General features: G+C 37.5%; 1 protein-coding gene across 4 annotated transcripts in view; it reads left to right on the forward strand.

Annotated features, from left to right (window-relative positions):
* SEC24D (SEC24 homolog D, COPII coat complex component) overlaps nucleotides 1-22478 on the forward strand; it is a 106437-nt gene that overhangs the window by 24947 nt on the left and 59012 nt on the right. For all 4 annotated transcript variants that reach the window (XM_059169604.1, XM_059169593.1, XM_059169612.1 and 1 more), the window contains exons 7-8: nucleotides 5232-5343; nucleotides 10868-10995. In XM_059169604.1, coding sequence (XP_059025587.1) covers nucleotides 5232-5343; nucleotides 10868-10995 — 240 coding nt within the window. The remainder of the gene's footprint in view (nucleotides 1-5231; nucleotides 5344-10867; nucleotides 10996-22478) is intronic.

Raw genomic sequence — 22478 nt, forward strand, 5'->3', positions numbered from 1 at the left:
CCATTCATCCCCCTTCCCTTCTGTTAACTGTGGATGAACTGCTTCATACTCCCAACCAAGGCCATCACCTCGTAGATCCCTTATGGCCTCTCAAGGGCAACCCTTCAGCAAATATCCCCTGTATTAAAGTAGTCAAGTTCTGCAAAAAACAAAACAAAAACAAAAACAGAACCAACAGGATATATGTGTATATATCTCTATCATCTATCTTTCTTTTTTTAAAAAATATTTTTATTAACATATAATGTATCATTTGCCCCAGGGGTACAGGTCTGTGAATCATCAGGCTTCCACATTTCACAGCACTCACCATAGCACATACCCTCCCCAATGTCCATTACCCAACAACCCTATCCCTAGCCCCCCTTCCCCCAAGAAACCCTGTTTGTTTTGTGAGATTGAGTCTCTTATGGTTTGTCTCCCTCCCAATCCCATCTTGTTTCATTTTTTCCTTCCCTACCCTCAATCTGTCTTTCTATCAAAAGAGTTATCTTACGGTGCCCAGATGGCTCAGTGAGTTAAGCCTCTGCCTTCGGCTCAGGTCATGATCTCAGGGTCCTGGGATCAAGCCCTACATGGGCCTCCCTGCTCAGCAGGGTGCCTGCTTCCCCTTTCCCTCTGCTGCTTCCCCTGCTAGTGCTCTCTCATGCTCTCTGTCAAAAAAATAAAATCTTAAAAAAAAAAAATTAAAAAAAGAATTCACTCACTCTGTTGTGATGGTTGGCAAATCTGAAATCTGCAGGGCAGGCCAGCAAGCTGGAGACATAGAGAAGAGTTGATTTTTCAGCCCAAGTCTGAAGGCATCCGGACACAAAATTCCCTCTTCCTCGGGATCCCTCAGTCTTTTTCTCTGAAGGACTTTAAACAATTGGATGAGTTCCATTCACATTATGGAGGGTCTACTTTACTCAGAGTCTACTGATTAAATGTCAGACACTTAAGAGAATACTTTCCCAGCAACATCGAGACTGGTGTTTGACCAAAAACCGAGTACCACAGCCTAGCCACGTTGACATATTTTAATTGGCCATCATATCGCCTCTCTCCTGCATCATCTATACTTGCTTGAAGATAACCTTCACTTTTTCACTGTCTAGATCATTTTCAGCAGACTAGAAACATCCTGTAATAACTTTCCTCATGAATTTAAAAGAGGTCTCCTCTGGCCCTTCCCCAATTCTCTGTCCAGTTTCCTCTCATTTATTCGCTCTTTTATAGTAAAAAAAAAAAAAAAATCTCCAGCAGAGTTCCTTGTACTCGATGTCTTCAGTTTATCCCCTCCACTCCTCTGCTGTACGTATCCCAGTTTAGATCTCATCAGCACAATCCCACCAACACTATGTTTGTCGAGGTGACCAGTGACCTCTCTTTACCAAATCTAATGGTCAGTTCTCAGATCTCATGTAGCTCAACAGATCAGCAGCACTTTGATACATCTGCTCCTTCCATCCTCCTTGAAACACTTTTTCATTTGGCTTCTGGGATGCCACCACTTATTTACATCTTTGCTTATCTCTTTCTTACTAACTTTGGTGGTTTCACCTCTTCTCTCTGACCTCCTGGTGTTAGAAGCATCCCAAAGTGTAAGTCTTTGGATCTGTCCCTTTCTCTGTTGACATTTACTCTGTAGATCAACACTCCACAAAGTGCGCTGCTCCTAGGATGGTACCATCAGCATCAGCTGGGAGCTCCCTAGCAATTCGTGTTTGCAGGCTCCACCCAGATGTACAGACTCAGAATCTTTAGGGGAGGGGCCATGGAAACTGTGTTTTAACAAACTCTCCAGGTGATTCATAGGCACACTAAGAGACGCTACTATAGGTGATCCCATCCATTCTCATGGCTTTAAATGAAGATGCAGATATTCTTATTCAAGATGTTTCCCTGAAATCTAGATTCCAACCCCATCCTTCCAGTTCCTCAGGCCCCAAATCCTGGAGTCATCCTTGTTTCTTTCTTGCACAGTGTCCTTTAGCTAATTCTTTTGGTTCCGGTCCTGCCTTCTGTGCTCATCCTGGTCCAAGCCACAGCCATCTGTCCACCTTGATTATTGTAAAAGTCTCCTGTCTCCCTCATCTTCCAGCCTGCACCCAGCAGCAAGGATGATCCATTCAAATTAGAAGCCAGCTCATGCTACAACTCAGAACAAAACTCTCCAGTATTCCTCTAGTTAAACACCAGTTCTTACAGTGGCCTGTTAGAGCCTACATTATTTGTCACCCCGGCTCTGCCATGCCTTTCATCATTCACACACACACACACACACATACAAGCTGTCTGACTTGTTCTTCATCACTTTGCTTCAGCCACACCAGCCTCCTTATTATTCCTTAAACATGCTAAGTTACTCTTGCCTCAAGACCTTTCCACTTGATATTTCCTCTGCCTGATATATGCAGTGCATGGCTCATGTCCTCATTTCCTTCCTGTCCTCATTCATCCCAGTCTCCCTGGTACCCATATACATATCACTCTGTATCCACAGTACTTAGTAGTACTTGACATAGATGTATCTTATTTATACATTTATTGATTGCCTGTCTTTCATACTATAATGTCAGCTTCTTGAGGTCAAGAATTTGGTTTTGTTCACTACTGTGTCTCCAAGAGCTACAACACAGCCTGGTACATAGTATACATTCATATATTTGTTGAATGAATGAATGAGTGAGGGTTAACAACAAAACCAACAAGCAGTATTGATGTGATTCATCCAAGACCCTTAAAATGCATATATACAGATTCAGTCCAGTGTTATTTTTATAATAAAAGTAATTAAATAGCCATGCCAGATGGAGCCTGTTTATGTTCTATCAAAGTGACATGCTTTAACTGACTAAATAATTTCTTCCTTCTGGAAAGAAAGCTGTAAAATCATGTTTATTGAATTCCTGTTACATGCCAGTCCTGAGTTAAGTGCTCACTCCAACCCTTTCAGGTGGTGGTATTATCCATATTTTAAGAATGATAAAACTGGTATCACCATTGAAACTCTTCCTCACTTTCTTTTTTCTTTTTCTTTTTTTTTTTTTTTGAAGATTTTATTTATGTGACAGACAGAAATCACAAGTAGGCAGAGAGAGAGAGGAGGAAGCAGGCTTCCCGCTGAGCAGAGAGCCCAATGCGGGGCTCAATCCCAGGACCCTGGGATCATGACCTGAACTGAAGGGAGAGGCTTTAACCCACTGAGCCACCAGGCGCCTCCATCATTGTCTTTCTGTATCTGCAGGAGGACCATTCAGAAATGGAGCTCTTCCTGTCCCCCCAGTCTCACCTGAAGCTCAGATAATTCTGCTTTAAGCAACCTGTCTTAAAGCAGATGTGTGCACACTTCTCCTGACCTTGCTCCTCCCTTACTTTTCTTCTTCCTTTATCTCAAGAGAATCTTTTTTTTCTTTCCTGATTTTATTTTATGATTCCATAATACTCTTCCTACCAGACAAGCACAAAAGTAACTCTAGTTGCACGTCTTCTGAAGGAAAAATAATCTATATGTTCTGAGGTAGCTTTGGCATTATCAAGAGTCACTGCCATCAAATCAAAATCCTGTATGTACTGAGTCATTGTAAAAATCTCTATTGAAATTTCTGTGTATTGTTAAATCTCCAAGCCTGTTTTTGAGAACATCCATTTGAGGTAAATTTTAAAAACTTAATAACCTATATTTTTAAAAAATTACTGGAAGTGTTTTAATATTTCTTACTCTCTTTATAGTATTACAGCCAAGATGTGAACTAGTTTAGAAATATAATTACCACATACAACATTGTTTCTTTGGAGGCTGTGCTTTTAAGTTGGAAACAACTAATTTAAAAATAAATTTTTAGGAAATATAATCTATTTGAAGTCTGGAAACTATGTTCAATATGCAGATTATTATGGCTTTTAATTTGGTTTCATGTTTGACACTTCATTGGTTGAGATGATTACCCTAAATGTTGATTTTATAAAAAGTTCTCCAATTTTGAAGGAACCAGATAAAGCTTAGGATAAAAATATAGGATATAATAGTAGTGTTTTGATTTTTCTGTTTGTGTCTTGTCTGTGTCCATGGTAGCTTTTGGTCTCATCTGCATCTTATAGTTATGGTTGGAGCATATTCTGTATATTTTAATTTAATAAATTCAAATCCTATGAAATTAGAAATAACAGAAATGTGTGGATATAAAGGCATGTTAAATCTACCTCTGATATGCCAAAAAACCAATGATATCAGTGCCAGTTAGGCCTGGATTGGATGAGATGGGAGGGCAAAATGGAGAAGGTAACATTTCAGAGTTTGGGGGAAGACAATTTTCATATTACTAGTTTCTTTAGGAATATAGAAAATGACATATCCTCCAAAGCTGGGTAGTGTATTCTGGGCACCTGCTCATTTATCTCTCTTTCTTTTTTCTCTTTTTACTTTCTTCTTCTTGTTTTTTTTTAACCCCTTGCCTCTGATCTTTTCTTTTTGGTGACAGAGAAGTGAGAGCAAGGAGGAGATAAAGGGAAAGAGGAAGATAATTATTAGGTTGCCTTATTATTTTCTTCCTAACTCCATGCTACTGGATTTTATTATTTTCATCCCTAGGCAACTACAACAAAAGACAAATTTTTATCTTTTTTTTTTTTAAGACAAATTGTTATCTTTACATATGAAGTGTTTCCAAATTAGATGACAAAACCCTTAGGGACTTTTTTCTTATATCTATACAATAGTCAAGTTCCCTGTGGGAACACTGTATTGTTTGTTTTTTTACTGTCTCATGGAGCAGGGGTGAGGTGGAAGAACCTGAAAGGCAAATTGAGGGTCAAGAGGGATTTAAAGAAAAAAGTTAAGGTGTTTTAGGCTGTATAGTAAATCATTTCTTCTGAATTTAATGATTTTTAGCTTTGTATATTTTCCTTTAACTATAAAAGGTGTTTTCTTTAAAAGCTAATTTTAATTTCTTTTTCTACCAGAATCTTTTTTTTTTAATGCTTATCTATGGTTCCAATAAAAAAAATGAATAAAAATGAAGTTCTCTGAAGGGTCAGAACTCAGAGTATTACAGAAGAGAATTTAGCAGCTGCTGCTCTAAAATTGTATGTTTCAAAAGTAGGTTCTCAGTGAGAATTTGGTCTGAAATGAACTAAAAGGATTTAGAAAATGCCTATTTGTGTGTATGTGAATAATGAAAGAGGGGGAGGGAGGGGATGTTTGGAAGAGTCTTAACTTATTTTAACTTGTTCTTGATATCTTATATCAGATACAGGTGATCGAGAATGACAGAGCCACCAGAGGAGGACAAGTCTATGCCACCAATTCCAGAGGCCAGGTCCCTCCCCTGGTCACTACAGATTGTGTGATACAAGACCAAGGTATTTATTGTCAATAGTATTTTTCACTGAGGTTTTGAAAGTCTTCACCATTTTTTAAAAGTAAATACACTGACACCCTTCAGTAATGCTATCCTTGATGGGGAACCTCTCCAAAAGTGATAATGGGAATCAATTTGCCATCTATCACTCAAGAACTGAGAATGTATTATCAACTGCATTCTATTTTCTACTTGCAGCAGTCTAGAGAGTTTCTGGTGAGGTAGAGCTCAATATATCAGTTTAAGAAAATTATTTTAGTTTATGGGGTTAAATTAGTACATACCCTACTTTGGTTTACCTTATTTACTACGTTAGAAACCTAGCCAAGATAGCATGAGTAGAGCAGTAGTGGATTGAACACTTGAGAAAATTGGCATACCTGGTTCTAACCCCAGTTATTATTTTTTTTTCAGCAGATTCTTTAACATGTGGGTTCTGTTTTTCCAATTTTGAACTGGGATGAGGAAAGGCTGAGCTTTATTTCTACTAGCTATCCTCTGTGTGCTATCCTCTGTTCTTGTGCAGGTTTGTTCTTTCCAGGAATATATAATTATTCCATTCTTTATGGCAAGCCAAATCATACATGATGAAATCATTATTACTTATTTCCTGAACTTTATATCATCCTATACTGAAACTCTGTGCCCACTAAACAATAACTCCCTCTTCCTTCACTCCCCACAGCCCCTGTATCCTCTATTCTATTTTCTGTCTCTGAAGTTGCCTATTCTAGGTCATGTAAGTGGAATCATACAATATTCATCTTTTTGTGTCTGGCTTATTTCACCTGCCATAATATTCTCAAGGTTCATCTATGGTATAGAATGTATCAAAATTTCATTCTTCTTTTAGGCTGAATAATATTCGCTTTTACATATATAGACATTGTGTTTATCCATTCATCTGTTGAAGGATATTTTGCTACTTTGAGTAGCCATAGCAGCCACGTGGCTGCTGTGAACACTGGTGTACATGCATCTGTTTGAGTCCCTGCTTTCAGTTCTTTTGGGTGTATCCCTAGAAGTGGAATTACTGGATCATTGGGCCGATGTAAAGAAAGAGCATGGAAGGCTCAGGAAGAGAAAGGAAGGATCAGTGGAGTGGCAAGGTCCAGATCATCATCATTTCTCCCGCAGTTCAACCCTTGGCAAGGAGAGAGAGCTGCCTGCCATGGAGCCCTGAAATTGGCCCTGTGCTGTGAAGCCCCTTTGTCTGGCCTGGCTAATCAGCTGATACTTACTAGTGAAATTTCCAGATGCAGCCTAAATCTCATACATGTGCAGAAATTCACAGACATAAGTAGAACACAGAGGCAGAAGGTACCTTGGCCTTCATTGGTTTATCTCTCCCACTTTAAAGATGTGAGGGCCCTAAGGCCCAAGGAACTTAAGTGACTTGCCCAAAACTACACAGCTAGTTAGGAGTGACTCCAATAAGAAAACACCTACTTAAAAAATAATGTTTTTGTTGCCTACAAAAATTATATATATATATACATATATATATTATTTCTTTGGCTACAGAATCTAATTTGAGACTCAGTTCGTCCCTTGATTCTGTACTTCTACCTATCCTGCAAGACCCTGTTCAAGTACCATATATTTTGCATAGTCACCTCTGATTCATGTGGCTGACTCATTGCCTCCCTGGGCTACTTAGTGAATTTGCTCTCTGTGATACTTACCATGCCATTTTCCAGTTATCTGCTTTTATTATCACTTTCTCTTACCAGATTTTGAAGCCTGAGGCTTCACTTGCCTCTGTCCCTAAGCCTCTAGCAGGGGCTTAGCTTCCTAGATATTTGCTGGATGATTAATTCATTGAATGTTTTCCAGTCAGATTTCCCATAAAGCTCTTTATTAAAACTCTTTATTGCAATGAGTTTTGATTCTTAATTACTGAGATTGCTAAGTTATCTACTGTAGCCATATCTTTCATGCCCCACATTTGCATTCCTGTTTATAAAAACAAATTCTCAGTGCCTTTTTAAAAAAAGATTTTATGTATGTATGCATTTATTTATTTGAGACAGAGGGAGAGAGAGAGCATGAGTTGGGGGAGGGAGAGGGACAAGTAGACTCCACATTGAGTGTGGAACCCAACTTGGGGCTTGATCCCAGGACCCTGAGATCATGATCTGAGCTGAAATCAAAAGTCAGACACTTAGCTCGTTGAGCTAGTCGGGTGTCCCAAACAAATTCTCAATGGCTTTTAAGAAATCTTATCTTTGTGTGTATTATCTTCTTGAAACGAAGTTTGTTTTGTCCCTTATGAGCTCATCCATATGCATATTTCACTGTCAAGAGCTAAAAACCCTTTAAAGAACAAACACTCAGTTTCAATATATTGTCAGTAATTTTGGCTAGTAAAAATTGAGTACAAAGAAAAATTAAAATACACTTTAAAATATTCAAAAATTCTTATTTCACAGTCTGTGTAAAGTTCTTATTTTATAGTCTTGTGTGATTTAATGAGGAAGATCTTGTCTAAGTTTTTTTTTGTCTAAGTTATGTGAAACGTTTAACAATAACAGGGGTTCAAGCGTATTTACATTTATTGCCTAATATTTGTTTTTCTTTTATTTGTGCTGCCAAGACTCTTGTTTTACCCCATGTTAGTATTTACCTGGACTCTGTGATGACCAGTCTACCTGTCTCTAATGTTTTCCTGACCCCAGATGCTGTCAGTGTCTGGTAGTTTAGTTTTTTCAAGTGTTTATGTGATTATATTGCCCTTGCTAAAAAATAGATGTCCCTTCATTACCCATCGGCAGAAGGCTTGATCTTAACTCCTCATCCTTCAGAACCTGGACCCAACTTATCTGGGATATAGCAAAGAATTATAATGGGTTCTAATACCACTTTTGTCATTTACTCTACACCCCTTAAGCTTTGGCATGTCACTTAACCTCCTGATGTCTCAGTTTTCTCCTCTGTAAAATGTGGTCTTAAGGGTATCAGTCTCATAGGGCAATTGTGAGACTAAAGTGAGTTCACATGTAACCTCTTAAAATGATGCCTAATATGCTGGCAATTACTGTCATCATTATGAATCCAGTTTTGGGCTCTGCTGCAGAGGCTCTGAGAGACAACGGCAGAAACATGGTACCAACAACAACTGGATTCAGCCTATATTCATGTCAATTTGTCGTGCACAATATTTTGTTTTGTTTCTATTTGAAGTAGTTGCCATTATATAAAATTGGAATATCTTATGTAAAAATGCAGATTTCTAGCTGGTCTTAAAAAGTAGAATCTGGCAGTAATAGGTTAAAGCTGAACAGAAGAAACTGAGCTTTCTGAGGTCCAGCTTTCCTCTCATTCTCGGCCCACCCATGCGGCAAAACCTGGCCAGAGGAAGGCTCCTAGCCCGGCCTGCTGCCCACCCCGTAAACGCAGGACCACGTGCTTCCCAGCACGCTGTACTTCCCCGAGTCCTTTCACTTTTCCTCTCTCCTTAGGAACTGTTTCACATTCCTCCTGAAACCTGCAACCTCTCCCAACCTTTCTTTTAACTGCTCTTATGTCCTCCTTTCTAAGAAAATTGTGCAGTCAGAAGAGAGCTTCCACAGATTCTCACCCTTCTATCAGCCCCTGCCCTAATGTGCACCTGTGCTCTGCCTTTCTACTTTTGGCCATAAAGGAATGATCTGTGCTCCAGTCAGAAGCCAGCCTCTCCTGCTGTGCCCTGCTCTAGTCTGTTGCTACAATAAGCCTTCCCTCTTTCTCTTATGTCATCATTATCTCTCTTTATACTCTCCTATCTTAAATAATAAAAAAAAATTTTTTTTTGACCTGTTTTCCTTACAGCTAGCCTTCTTTTCTTTGCTCCCCAGTGCAACACAACTTGAAAGGCTTATTGCCAGTTCTTTTTCTCTCAAACTCACTGTAGGCAGGCTTCCCACCCCAGGCCCTATTCCACCAAAACTCTGTCCTCTGGGTCTCTAGCAACCTCCATATTGTTAACTCCAATGGTGGCTTTTTTTTTTTTTTTTTTACATTTTTATTTAAAGCCCAGTTAACATACAGTGTAATATTAGTTTCAGGTGTACAATATCGTGATTCAACACTTCCATTCAACACCCGGTGCTCATCATGACAAGGACCCTCCTTAATCCCGATCACCTATTTCACCCGCTGTCCCCCCAACCTCTCCTCTGGCAACCATCAGGTCGTTCTCTATAGTTAAAAGTCTGTCTTGGTTTGCCCCTCTCTCTTTTTTCCCTTTACTCATTTATTTTGTTTCTTAACTCCCACATTTGACTGAAATCAGTGTTTGTCTTTGTCTGGTTGATTTATTTTGCTTAGTGTAATGGCTCTCTAGCTCCATCTGTGTCACTGTAAATGGCACGTACATCCTGTGGTCTTGCTGATCTAGCAGTACAGCACAGAGGACATGCTTTTGTGTACTTTCTTCACCTCCCGGACACCAGATGCTCCTTGTTTTAACCTTCTCAGTCCTTTAACTGGTTTCTTCTTTTCCTCTGTCTTCTTTATGTTAGAGGACCCAGGGCTTAGTTCTTGGCCATCCTCTCTGGTCACAGTTACTTCGTTGGTGGTTTTAAGGTAGTTTCACGGCTTTAGTTTGCTCTTTATAGAAAATTCCCAAATGTGTATCTTCAGCCCAGTGCCTAGACTCACGTATCTAGTTGTTACAGAGTTCCCAAGGTGGACATGTCCAAAGCCAGATTCCTGATCTCTGCCCACAATCCCATTAACACACCTCTTCCCTTCTTGCAGCTTTTCTCTTGTCAATTAGTGGCAACATCATGCTTCTGGTATCTCAGGCCAAAAACCTTGGAGCCATTCTCGATCTTCTCTTTCTTTCCCACCTCCCATCTTCACACCCCATACATCACTCCCATCAACAATCAGTGTACTTCCGAATTATGTCCAGGATATGGCCACTTGTCAGTAACTCTGGTTATTGGTCCCTGGTCCCTGCCACCACCATTTCTCCTCTGGTTACTGCATAATGTTTGTTACTTCTCTGAACTCTTCACTGGCTGCTGTACCCAGCATGTGCTCCATTCTAGCCACACAGGCCTCTCGTGACTGCTCCACCAGGTCGGACATGCCCTGCCCCCAGCCACCTGCCTGAGTGTCTTGCTTCCTGGGAGTCTACTCAAATGTTACCTTTTAAATAAGGCCCACTCTGTAACTGTTTAAAGTTGCAGTCAGCCTCCTCCTACCCCTTAACCAGATATGCTTTTTTCATAGCACTTTCACCTTGTAATGACCTGTGCAATTTACTCATTCATTGGGTTTAATAGTTATTGTCTGTATCTTCTGTAAGAACGTAAGCTCTACAAGGAAGCAATTAGGACAGTGTCTAAAACTTAGTAGACATTCAATAAATATAAATATATACATAGGTTGTAGCATTGCACAATACTATTTTTAGAAATCATGAAGAAAGTTATACAAATAAGGCAATGTGTTATCTAGAATTATAAATATTTAAATACTTCAGGGAAGATTTTCCTTCTCAGCAAATTTTAAGTGTGTTCCTTTACACATTTCAGGCAATGCTAGTCCTCGATACATTCGTTGCACAACATACTGTTTCCCATGCACGTCAGATATGGCCAAGCAAGCTCAGATTCCATTAGCTGCTGTCATCAAACCCTTTGCCACAATTCCTTCAAATGAGGTAAGAATGATAAAAACAGCAATTCAAGGGGCACCTGGCTGGCTCAGTTGGTGGAACATGTGACTTGATCTCGGGGTTATAAATTTGAGTCCCACGTTGGGTGTAGAGATTACTGAAAATCTTAAAGGAAATAGCAACTCAGTAATTTAGCAGTTCTACAATTCTTCTTTTATTATTGTTTTCTTATAATTATTATTATAAACAGAAAACTGGAGACTATTTATATAATGCAGAAACATCTAGTCATTCAATTTACTAGGAAAACCCAAATCTGACAAGCTGTGTTTTTTGACAACCCATATAGCAAACAGTGAAGAAAAGGGTCACTTTGGGGTCTGTTGTAACAATCTGTAGATTCAGGAAATATGGAATGTCACATAGTGACAAATACTAAGACTTATCATGTGACCTTTATACCTAGTTTCAGGCTTCAACATTCAGCATCCAGATGTTCTGGTGAAGGAAGCTAATAGAGCCTGAGATTTGTGGTCTTACTAAGCTGCTTTAATAGGGGCAAAGGGTTAGGGTTAACCCTAACCTTAAGTCTGTTTGATTAGAAAGCATTTGTTTTGACTTGGAAGGAGGTACTCAATATATGATTCATTGGGAAAAAAGATAAGAAGTGATGTTTATTTAAAATTTGTGATATTAGGATGGTGTTAATGGATGTTGTGATTGAGACATCCCCCCAACACAGCTGTCATTCCTTCACTTCATGTCCTGAATGGTGGATACCACATACACGCAGAGACAAAAGGTACTATAGTAGAGCTAGTCAAATAGGTGAAGAAAAGCTTGAATTCTAGCTGGAACTTTGAGCATAATCCCATTGCAGTATTCCAGTAAATTGTACTGAACCCTGGATTCCTTTTGCTCCACCCAGATTCTCCTCCCAACTTCCCAACTTCCTAAGGACATCAGCTTGGCTATAATGACCCTTTGAGGTTGGCTGACCTAATGAATACCTAACAGCACCTGAACTGAAGGCAGAGCATCTGCACCAGAGAGCAGATTTGTCCCCTTTCATGGGCTGGCCATCAGCCGATACGAGCGGTACAATGGCCTGGGGGAGGGGACGAAGGGGTCTGCTTTACATCACCTCAGGGAAGGAGGAAACAGAAGAGAGACAGTGTGCATATGGAGAGTGGTTTTCATACCCTTTGAGATGTCCACTCATTCTCCTTATAGTGTGGCAGAATGCTGCCTTCTCTTTGGGGGTAGAGTGGGGCAGAGAAGAGGCTGTTCCTAGAAGCCAGTCTTATATGCAGTATAGTCTCATATTTGTAAGTCAAGAAGTGTGCTCAGTATTTACTTATTTTAAGTATGGTCTCTTATAGGATGGTCCCAGAAATTTAATATTAATGTCCATAAAATCCTCTTTAAAATCTCTGGGTTTAATAAAGATAAGGTAAACTGATGTGTAATGACAGAGATCCATGCTAAATATAATGTGTATGTGTGTTTTCAATAATATCTAGAAGTAATTTTTAACTATTTTTCAACAATTTTATTATGAAAATTTTCAAGCATACAGAAAATTTAAAAGAATTTTATAGTGAACGCCTAGATTCTATCATTAACATTTAACTATACTTGTTTTTATCACCTTTTATTTCATCTGTTCATCAATCCATCTTTTTCTTTATGCATTTCAAAGTAAATTGCGGGCAGTAATTAGGAATACTGCCCACTAAATATTCCAGCATGCATATCATTCATGAGAGTTCACTATTTTCTTACAGATTATTTTTCCTTTTGAGGCAAAACTTATTTACAATAAAGTGCATATATCTTAAGTAGCCACTCACTGAATTTTGACAAATGGATACACCTGGGCAACCCTAATCTCTCTCAAGATGAAAAACATTACTGTCAGCCTTAGAAGTATTTCATCCCTTTCTATCAGCCTCCCACCTCTTTTAACATCCTTCTTTCCCTGGCAACCATTGTTCTGGGTTTTTTTTCCACCCTAGATTTGTTTTGCTTGTTGCAGGTCCTCATAAAATTGATTTCCAGAGTATGCACTTTTCTGTGTAAGGTTTCTATCATCAGCATCATGTTTTAGAGTGCCATCAACATGGAATTGCATGTATTAATAGTTTCCTCCCTACTATTGCTCCTAATATTTCTTCCTATTATTGCTGAATGGTATTTGATTATATGGACATACTAGTTTGTTTATCTGTTCTTTTACTGATGGACATCTGGGCTCTTTCCAATTTTTGGCTCTTATGAATAAAGCTTCCATAAATATTCTTGTACAAGTCTTTCTGTGGACATACATTCACTTCTCTTAGGTTAATAACTGTGATTAATTTTCTGACTCATGAAATACATGTTTCTTTTTAGTTTTATAAGAAACTGCCAGACCATTTTCTTAAATGGTTATACAGCTTCATAGTCCTTCTAACATTGTATTTAGAGAGCCAGTCACTCGTTATCTCCTTTGTTTGGCATTGTTGTTTTTTATAATGTTAGAAGTTTTTTTTAAAGATTTTATTTATTTATTTGAGATAGAGTGCACGCATTAGTGGGGAGCCTAGGACTCCTGGGACTCTGGGATCATCATCTGAGCTGAAGGATAATGCTAGCTAAGAAAACCACCCAGGCACCCCTAATTTTAGAAGTTCTGATGGCTCTGGAGTAGTATCCTTGAGATGTGATTTTATTTCAATTTTTATACTTTGAACAAAATTTAAAGAAGTACCAGTGAATAATATCACACTCACATACAGACCACCCATCACTAACAAATGTTAACATACTGTCATATTTGCTTAAAAAATTTTATGAGGATTAAAACTTCATAGCTACATATGATCTCCTTTAACAGGCCACTCCTCTCCCTCCCTCCCTCTTAGGGGCAGACACTGTAACGAATTTGGTATGCATGCTCCCTGTATGTGACTTTATATATTGACTTCATGCTCATGAACCCATAGTAATATGTAGTATCATTTTGCTTTTTGATGACTCAATTAATTTTAAACAAGTAAAATACAAACTTCGATGAAAGCGGTGTACAATGAAAAGAAAGATCCCTTCCTCCCCTTCTACTCTCTCCCTTATAGACAAATTTTACCTATTCTTTGTGATTCTTTCTAGAAATGGAAAATGCATATACTAGCATATAAGTGTACATCTTTTAAAAATCAATCTATAAATGGTAGTATAGCATATGCTCTCTCCTTTCCATTAACTTGTCTGGCACTCCTACCATGTCACTACCTACAGGGCTGCCTTATTCTTTCCAACAGCTGTGTGGCATGATTATTAGTAAGACAAACACTATTGTAACTGTGTGTATCCCCTTTAAGATGTGTAAGATTCCAGAGATGTGAAAATTTAAAATATGAATCCTAAAATTGAAGGAAATATAATAACATGAGTGTGCCTGAGAGAAGGTTATAGCAAACCCTTGACACATCTCGGAGAGGATGGGATTGCTGCAGATGTACATACACTCTCTACCTTACTCATTCCTATGCTATCTGAATCATTTTACAGTCATCTGTTACTTTTATAAGCAGAAGGTAACACTTCTACCTTGAAAGAAAGCCAGGTAGCAACTTTACTCTGTATCAATATGGGATACATGGGATTTCTGCCCCTAGGCAGTGTTAGCTTGAGTGGACCTTGTTCACCTCAATGAATTTGCACAGTTTTCAACTGCACACTAGCAGAAACCTCTCCTCCCTGCTCCTCCCCATGAGACAGCTGCCTGGGGGACCAACCACCAATGAACAGAACAAAATTCAGCAGTTATTCATACCCCAAACAAGAATCTATAAAGGCAGCATTCTGCCTCACTATAAGGAGAATGAGTGGACATCTCAAAGGCTATGAAAACCACCTTCTTGTTATCACCACTTACTATTAACAGTGAAATTTTTCGGTAACATGTTCCTGAAAATAAAAATATTGAGAAAAGCTTTCAGATGTTAGTTCAAGCCCACCCCCACCCCCTCTATGCATTTATACATTTCATACACAGACTAAATGTGTATGTTTTCTATTTAACAAAGTTGTTTAATCTAACCAAACACCATCTCCCAACCAGCAAGTTTTTCCCCCTTTGGTGAAAACTTAGGATGCATTTTAGTCTTTGTGCTTCCCAAAGTAATAAATGTGTGAGTTCAGAGTGGTGACTTATTTTTGGAATCTGACTTAGGGAGAAGCTCTACTTGAGAAAATAACATTCTTTATTCTTTTTTTTTTTTTAATTTTTTATTTCTTTTCAGCGTAACAGTATTCATTGTTTTTGCACCACACGCAGTGCTCCTTGCAATCTGTGCCCTCTCTAATACCCATCACCTGGTTTCCCCAACCTCCCACCCCACCCCCCCCGCCTCTTCAAAACCCTCAGATTGTTTTTCAGAGTCCATAGTCTTTCATGGTTCACCTCCCCTTCCAATTTTCCTCAACTCCCTTCTCCTCTCCATCACCCCTTGTCCTTTATTCTTATCATATTGCAAGAGACTCTGCACGCTGGTAAATGTATTTTGACAGTACTGTTTTTTCCTATAACAGCTCTCTCTACAGAAGAAGCTCTTCCTTTTTCCTTAGACCTTTAAGAACAGGATTACCCTGAATATAATATACACATATATTTTATTTCTCATATATATAGAGAGAATAATGTGTGTGTGTGTGTGTGTGTGTGTGTGTGTGTATAGAGAGAGAGAGAGAGGTATAATTGACAAATGAAATTGTATGATATTTAGTGAATATACTATATTTAAGAAGGATGAGTGTCTCTTATGTAGCAGTGTCTTCTGAGTTGGATGGAGATATTCTCTGGTTAAAGAAATGCATTTACTTTTGGGGTGCCTGGGTGGCTCAGTGGGGTAAAGCCTCTGCCTTCGGCTCAGGTCATGATTCCAGGGTCCTGGGATCAAGCCCCATATCAAGCTCTCTGCTCAGCCAGGAGCCTGTTTCTTTTTCTCTCTGCCTGCCTCTCTGCCTACTTGTGATCTCTGTCAAATAAATAAATAAATAAAAATCTTAAAAAGAAAAAAATACATTTATTTTTATTTGTTGAAATAAGCTTACAGGTAAAAAAAAATAAGAAATATGAAAGAGATGTTAAAGCATCAGGAAGAAGTTCCTAAAGGTTGTGCTCTCAGAAGACTTGTCTCCTCTTTGGGGATTAACTGGGCCTCAGTGAGGTGAGCCACTGGCCCTGGGGACTGTCACTGCTACCCTGTGGTGGTGAGCTGGATGAGGCAGGATTTTTTAAAAGGATTTAATACAGTTGGTTTTTTTTAGTTGGTTCTCTTTGACAGAACCTTTTAAAGCATGCCATTGTGTTAGCAACGGCCTATAAAAAATAAACCTAATCCAAGCAGTTATGATTAGAGAATGTGCCCTGCGAGCATTTATTTGCTTTGGAGTTGTATGCTATTTCCAAGGGCATATATATGTCATCATTGTTTAAGATTTGATGTTCCTTACTGTAAATTTTAATTTTGTGTGTGTGTGTTTCAAGTGAAACCCATTGCCACATTCAGTGAAGTTAACTATGAGGAATTTATTCAGAAGAAGTAATTGGTTATCTTGTAAGCTCTTCTGTTGAGTAATTTGTGATTTTTTTTTTTGATGCTGTATTTTAAGAACGAAGGCAGACATGAAATAGACTTCCAATGCAAAAGGATTAAAGATTATATTTAATTTTGCATTTTCTTCAAAATAGGAAATCTTTATATTTTTGACAAGTGCATACATCTGATTATACTTGACATTAAGTTATTTCACCTATAAACCAGATGGCAGAAGCTTTTCCTGCATCTGTGACTAGATTCAGAAATATCTGTTTATATTTTTTTAGATTATAAATGGATATAATAGTCAAAGTAATTTCCTTTCTTTTTGAATTAATGTAGTGCAGATAAAATTTTTTTCAACCCTTTACAATTCACTTGATTTATAATCCCCTAATTACTCTGTGCTAGGAACTAAGGTGAACTTTAGGGATATGGGGGAAAAAACAAGACCAATTACTTGTGTCTATGACTTACAGAAAATTTGCAAGTACCCAGTTAATTTTTGGGGCAGTGTGGAAAAAACTCTGATGGGGACATCTTCGTTCTATGGAGTTTAGGGTTCAGGTAAGTTTTATCCTACTTATGACTTGAAGAAGCTTGTCCTATTATTAAAAACTGTTTAAATTATTTTTTCTTATTGAGGAGTCATATTCTGATAGATTGAGTAGATAGGAAGAAGCCATTGGAGAGAAAAAGGAATGGATGTCAAAAAACTGACAAAGGGGGTTAAGAAAAAAGGAAAAGACGGTCAGAGGTCAAACCCAATACGAACACATTATGTCATGGGTGGATTTTATATGTATCAACTACAGGAGTGATTGCTTGGTCGTCATGCATCTGACTTTTCAACCAGTCTTGCTGGTGTGAATTGACAGTCTCAGCGGAGTTTACACTGTGGCTTAATGCATCACGGGGAAAAATGGTCTTACTCTAGTATTATGTCTGTATGTTATCTTTCACATAGCAGCTTGTGAAGTAGGTTTTATCCCAGTTTTGTAGATGTAGAAGCTATACAAGTTCTGAGGCTATTAAGTTGTAGAGCTGGGAGAAATGCTGCTAGAACTTGAAATTTCAAAATCTAGCTTCTTTGGCTACATCTGCCTTTAATGATCTTGTTTGAGGTTTTATTTCATTAAACACATAGAATAGCTTTTTCTTGCTGGCAATAGTTTAAGCAATGGGCTTCTTGCTCCTTTAAGCTGGAGAGTTATCTTGAAGTGTCTGTCTTAACCTCTTTTCTTGAAGTCTTGTGACTTTAAGCTACAGCTTACTATTCCTTAAAGGCAAAGACCATCCAAAATCCGGCCTTGGGCTGGGCATGCCCTAAAGGTCCCAGTTGAAGAAATGCACTCTCGGGGTTGGATAGAGGTTTAGAAGACAGAGATAAACCAAACTACAGAACAGTGATTGAATTTTAGATATTTAGGCTTCTAAATTAATATTTTTCTAGCACATTAAGTCTTTTTTTTTTTTTTTTTAAGAGTTTATTTATTTGAGAGAGTAAGCAAGCGTGAGCAGTTGGGGGTGGTGTTGGTCAGAGGGAGAGGGAACCTAGGATTGTGACCTGAGCCTAAGGCAGACGTTTAACCACCTGAGCCATCCAGGTGCCCCTCGCACAGTATGTCTTAATTATTAAGTTCCTTGTTGGCAAATATGTCACTTAATGTAAAGTCTTTAATCTTACTTTGGCTATCCTATTTTATTTTGTACTTTTGAGTGACTGCAGATTTCCCTTCTAAACCCATTCACCCCTCTAGCAAACTCTGTAACGAAAAAAATCGTTTGAGAGATTGTAGATGTATTCTAGCACATACTAATGAATACGCATTTCAGTGTATTCAATCATATATTAAGGAGGTTATATTTCATCATGAAGAGCAGAACAGTGAAACAAGTAGGAAGAAATTTTGATCATAATAACAATATTTCAGGAACCAATAAAAAATGGCTATTTTCTCCAAAGTAACCAAATGGTGGAACACTGGGTTTGAAGCCAGGAAATGACTTTAGGTCTCTGCTGTGGCTTGTATTGTGACCTTGGGCCTTTATTCCCAAGAAGGAGCAGTCTGGCTCTGATGTCCTGTAGGTCTAGAAAGCCGCTAGTGTCTACCCTTCTTGTCCACTCTATTGTGTGTTCAGCGTGGATTACCATGAATTTATCATACATCCTATATGTTATTAGAAATTCTTGTGAACAAATTACACAACCCATCCCAAAGTGGTTTTGTCTATATCATATTTTTAATAAAAGAAATCTGGAGTATATTATTCATTTAAAAAGCACATGAAGATTGTAAGACTATGCATTTTTTACATAGATAAATTGTAAAAATTTATAAATTGTATTTTATATATATGATATATATATATATACTTTTATATATATAAATTGTATTTTACATAGGTAAAATTGGCCCAATTATAGCCAGCTTTAGTGAAAAACGTGTCCTGAAATGGAATCGATTATGACAATATTGTGTCCTTTAAAAAACTTTAAGAATACTTATAACTTAAGTTATTCTGAAATGAAAGCTTCAAGAGCCTGATCTATTTTTAATATGTGCATTATAATCTGAGGTTGTCTGCTTTAATGCAATATTTTAGAGGGTATTAACATAAAAACTTGGAAAAATAAAATACATGTACTCAAATAGAAATAGAACTATGAATATAACATTTAAAATACTTTGATTTATAAAATTACTTTAGAAATTGAATCTTACCCCTTAACAATTTTGGTCACTGTTTATATAGTGCTATGAAAAAGTTTGGCAGCTGAAGAACAGAATGTTGTCCCTTTTTAGAATGGGGTTACAGCAGACATACAGGGGGAGTCACATTTGTCAGGGCAAAGGTTATTAGAATTCTATTTTAACTTACAGTGTAGACGATAAATGCACCAAGCTTATTTCTCAATCACGAAATTATTCACGGAAATCTTCATTTTTTACTGAATGGAGAATACCTTCCAGAGAAATAAGAATAAAGAAGAAAATATTCTGCTTTGATTTAATTTTCAGGGACTGTGAGTTTTATGACTTTCCATGCCTGGTGACTGAGTGTGTGGCATCCATAACGTGGGACCCAGGACCAGTCTCACTGGACATACAATACCCACCCTGGAGAGGAAATATTTTAGAGCCTCTTGCTACCATTTTCATCAATTCTAAGGCCCACATTTTCTCACATTTTGGACGTTTCTGAAATAGGAATATCTTTTTTTTTTTTTTTTAAAGATTTTGTTTCTTTATTTGACAGAGAGAGAGAGATCACAAGTAAGCAGGCAGGCAGAGAGAGAGGGGGAGGCAGGCTTCCCACTGAGCAGAGAGCCTGATATGGGGCTCGATCCCAGGACTCTGAGATCATGACCCGAGCCGAAGGCAGAGGCTTAACCCCCTGAGCCACCCAGGCGCCCCTAGGAATATCTCTTATTAACCGTGACTTCTTGGCATTGTGTCCTGTTCAGTTGGAAGTTCTTATATCTCTTAAAATTGATGAGATTTTAGAATCAGTGAAAATACACTATGCTTTGGTTCATGGTTCTAACTTTACTCCAGATTTATGGATATTTAGATAATACAAGGGCTTATAATTTATGCAGTTGATATCATCTTAGTGATCAAGTATGAGAGAACAAAAAATTTAAAATTTTATATTTAAAAGTTTACTAGGCATCCCACTGATAAAAAGCCAAAAAAATTTTTTTAAACAAAATCCTATTTTGAGAAGAAAGGAAGGAGAGCAGTAGGGAAGGAGAGGGAAAAGAAAACGTGCAAACCTTTCATGTCTGAATATGACACCCAAGTTTCTCTGAAGCACAAGTGATTTTTGAAGTGATTCTTTGTCAGGAGTTGGGCATAATTATGAGTAAAGCAAGCAAATGTTTTGGAGTCAGATGCAGTTGGGTGTACAGATTAACTGCGCCACTTCTGGTAGTGGGACCTTGAAAGTACTTAACTTTTAGGGCCTCATTTCTTAAAAAAAATTATGATAACTCTAGTTACCTGATATCTGCTTAAAAATAGTAAGCTGATATAAGGAATGATAGTTACTCTTGTTATCATCTTTGTCATTATTAGTATGATTATTTGCAAAATACAAATTAAAAAATACAAAATACAAATAAACACAAATACAGTGTTAAATTCCTCCATGGAAAACTTTAACTCAGCAATCATTGATTTGGAGAATGTGCTGTATACAACGAGGAGAAATATGAACTATAGTAACTTAAGTTTACTTGAAATGTATACATTTAAGAGGAATGTTATCATATACCTTCAGTGATTCTAGCTGTACATCTTACCTAAGAAGGAGGAAATTGACATAACCTTCACATTTATATTCATATGTAAGTGGAAAGAGTTAGCTGCTCATTTACGTTTTTAAAAAGAAATGTTACATGGTACCTGTTTTTTGGTAGTATATCATAATTTTCTATCTGTATTGTTCAAGTAGTTGCATAAACAGTTATAGCTTTTGGTTTTTCATAAGCTTCTTCATGGACCTTTGCTGGAATAATTTCCCCTTAATCTCTCACACACTATCCTGTCTTTTTAGCCTAATTAATTTCTATTCAACTTTTAGATTTCATTTCGAAGTCACCTCCTCAGGGGAGCCTCCCAGGATATCCCACGTTTAAACTCCTTGTAGCTCCTCTCGTATCATGTGTCACAATTTGCAGTTTTTTATTTGTGTACTTGTTGGATGTCTTTCTTCCAGTTAAGTTCCATGAGAGTAGGGATCCCATCTGATTTTTCCTTACTATTGCACTCTCAAGACCTAAAACAGTCCCTGGAACATTTTTGTACTGAATAAATATTTAATACAATATTTTCATTACTCAGAATCATTTATATGTGGAAGTAATTTAGAATTTTGGAAACAAATAGTTTGATGAAAGTTTCAGAATAGAGATCTATATGCTTTAACATTTATTGAGCATCTACTTTGTGTGTAAATGTTGTTTTTGTAGCTGAATGAATTACAAAGTAAATAAAAGAGGAAATGACCATCTAGAAACCAAGGTAAAGCTGGACGGGCATTTTGGTGTCCTCTCTATCCAGGCATCTGACATTTACTTGCATTTCCGTGTTCTATATCAAAGAAAATATTTTCTTTCTTACACATATGTTATGAAAAATCACCATTTGTATACTTACTGGAAATTATCCTTGCTTTTAGTATTGCTGGCAAACAAAAACACCTGTGCTGACTAGGATAACAGTTGCCTAAAGGATTTCCAGGACAATTAAATTCTTCCTAAGTTTAGCTTAGGTTTCAGTTTTATCCACACCCCCCACCCCAAATGTTTGTTGCTTTCAAAATTATCTCACTGTAAATATGAAGATATATACTGTGTTGGTGTGTGTATATATTTATGAGAGAGTGGAAAGAGGGGGGATATCTGAGACATGTAAAGAGAAGATTAAAATCTTTAAAATGTTATTCATTGTTTGGGAAAATAAGAGCATCATTGACTTTCAGGAAAAATATTTCTGCAAAATGCAGGTAAAACAGAAGAGCCAAAATTGTAAAATCTGGTGTGTATAGCTATCATGGAGCTCATCCACCAGAAGTCACTTTTCTTAATCCGAAACTGAACTACTGAGGTAAATTGAAGTATTTGAACATGGGAATGAGATCTAAGTTTCTTTGGTTTACTATGTACCATACTCCCTTTCTGGTATAGTTTTAAAAATTTTGAAAAAGTCTTATCTAAATACTCCAAACATAATTTTGTCTACATTTCTCCTTTTTTTTTTTTTTTACATTTCTCCTTAAAGTGATAGAAAATGCATATTAGCTCATATTCATCAATTTTTTTGTTTATATGATAAATCAAGCCATGTTTCCTCTCCCTGCAGTTTATTAATGATGGTATAATAAGTATATAGATGTATTTTTTCCTCCAGATGCTTTTGAATTGGTCACATGCAT

Source organism: Mustela lutreola, chromosome 1 (assembly GCF_030435805.1).
Source record: "Mustela lutreola isolate mMusLut2 chromosome 1, mMusLut2.pri, whole genome shotgun sequence".
In the NCBI taxonomy this organism is placed as follows: domain Eukaryota; kingdom Metazoa; phylum Chordata; class Mammalia; order Carnivora; family Mustelidae; genus Mustela; species Mustela lutreola.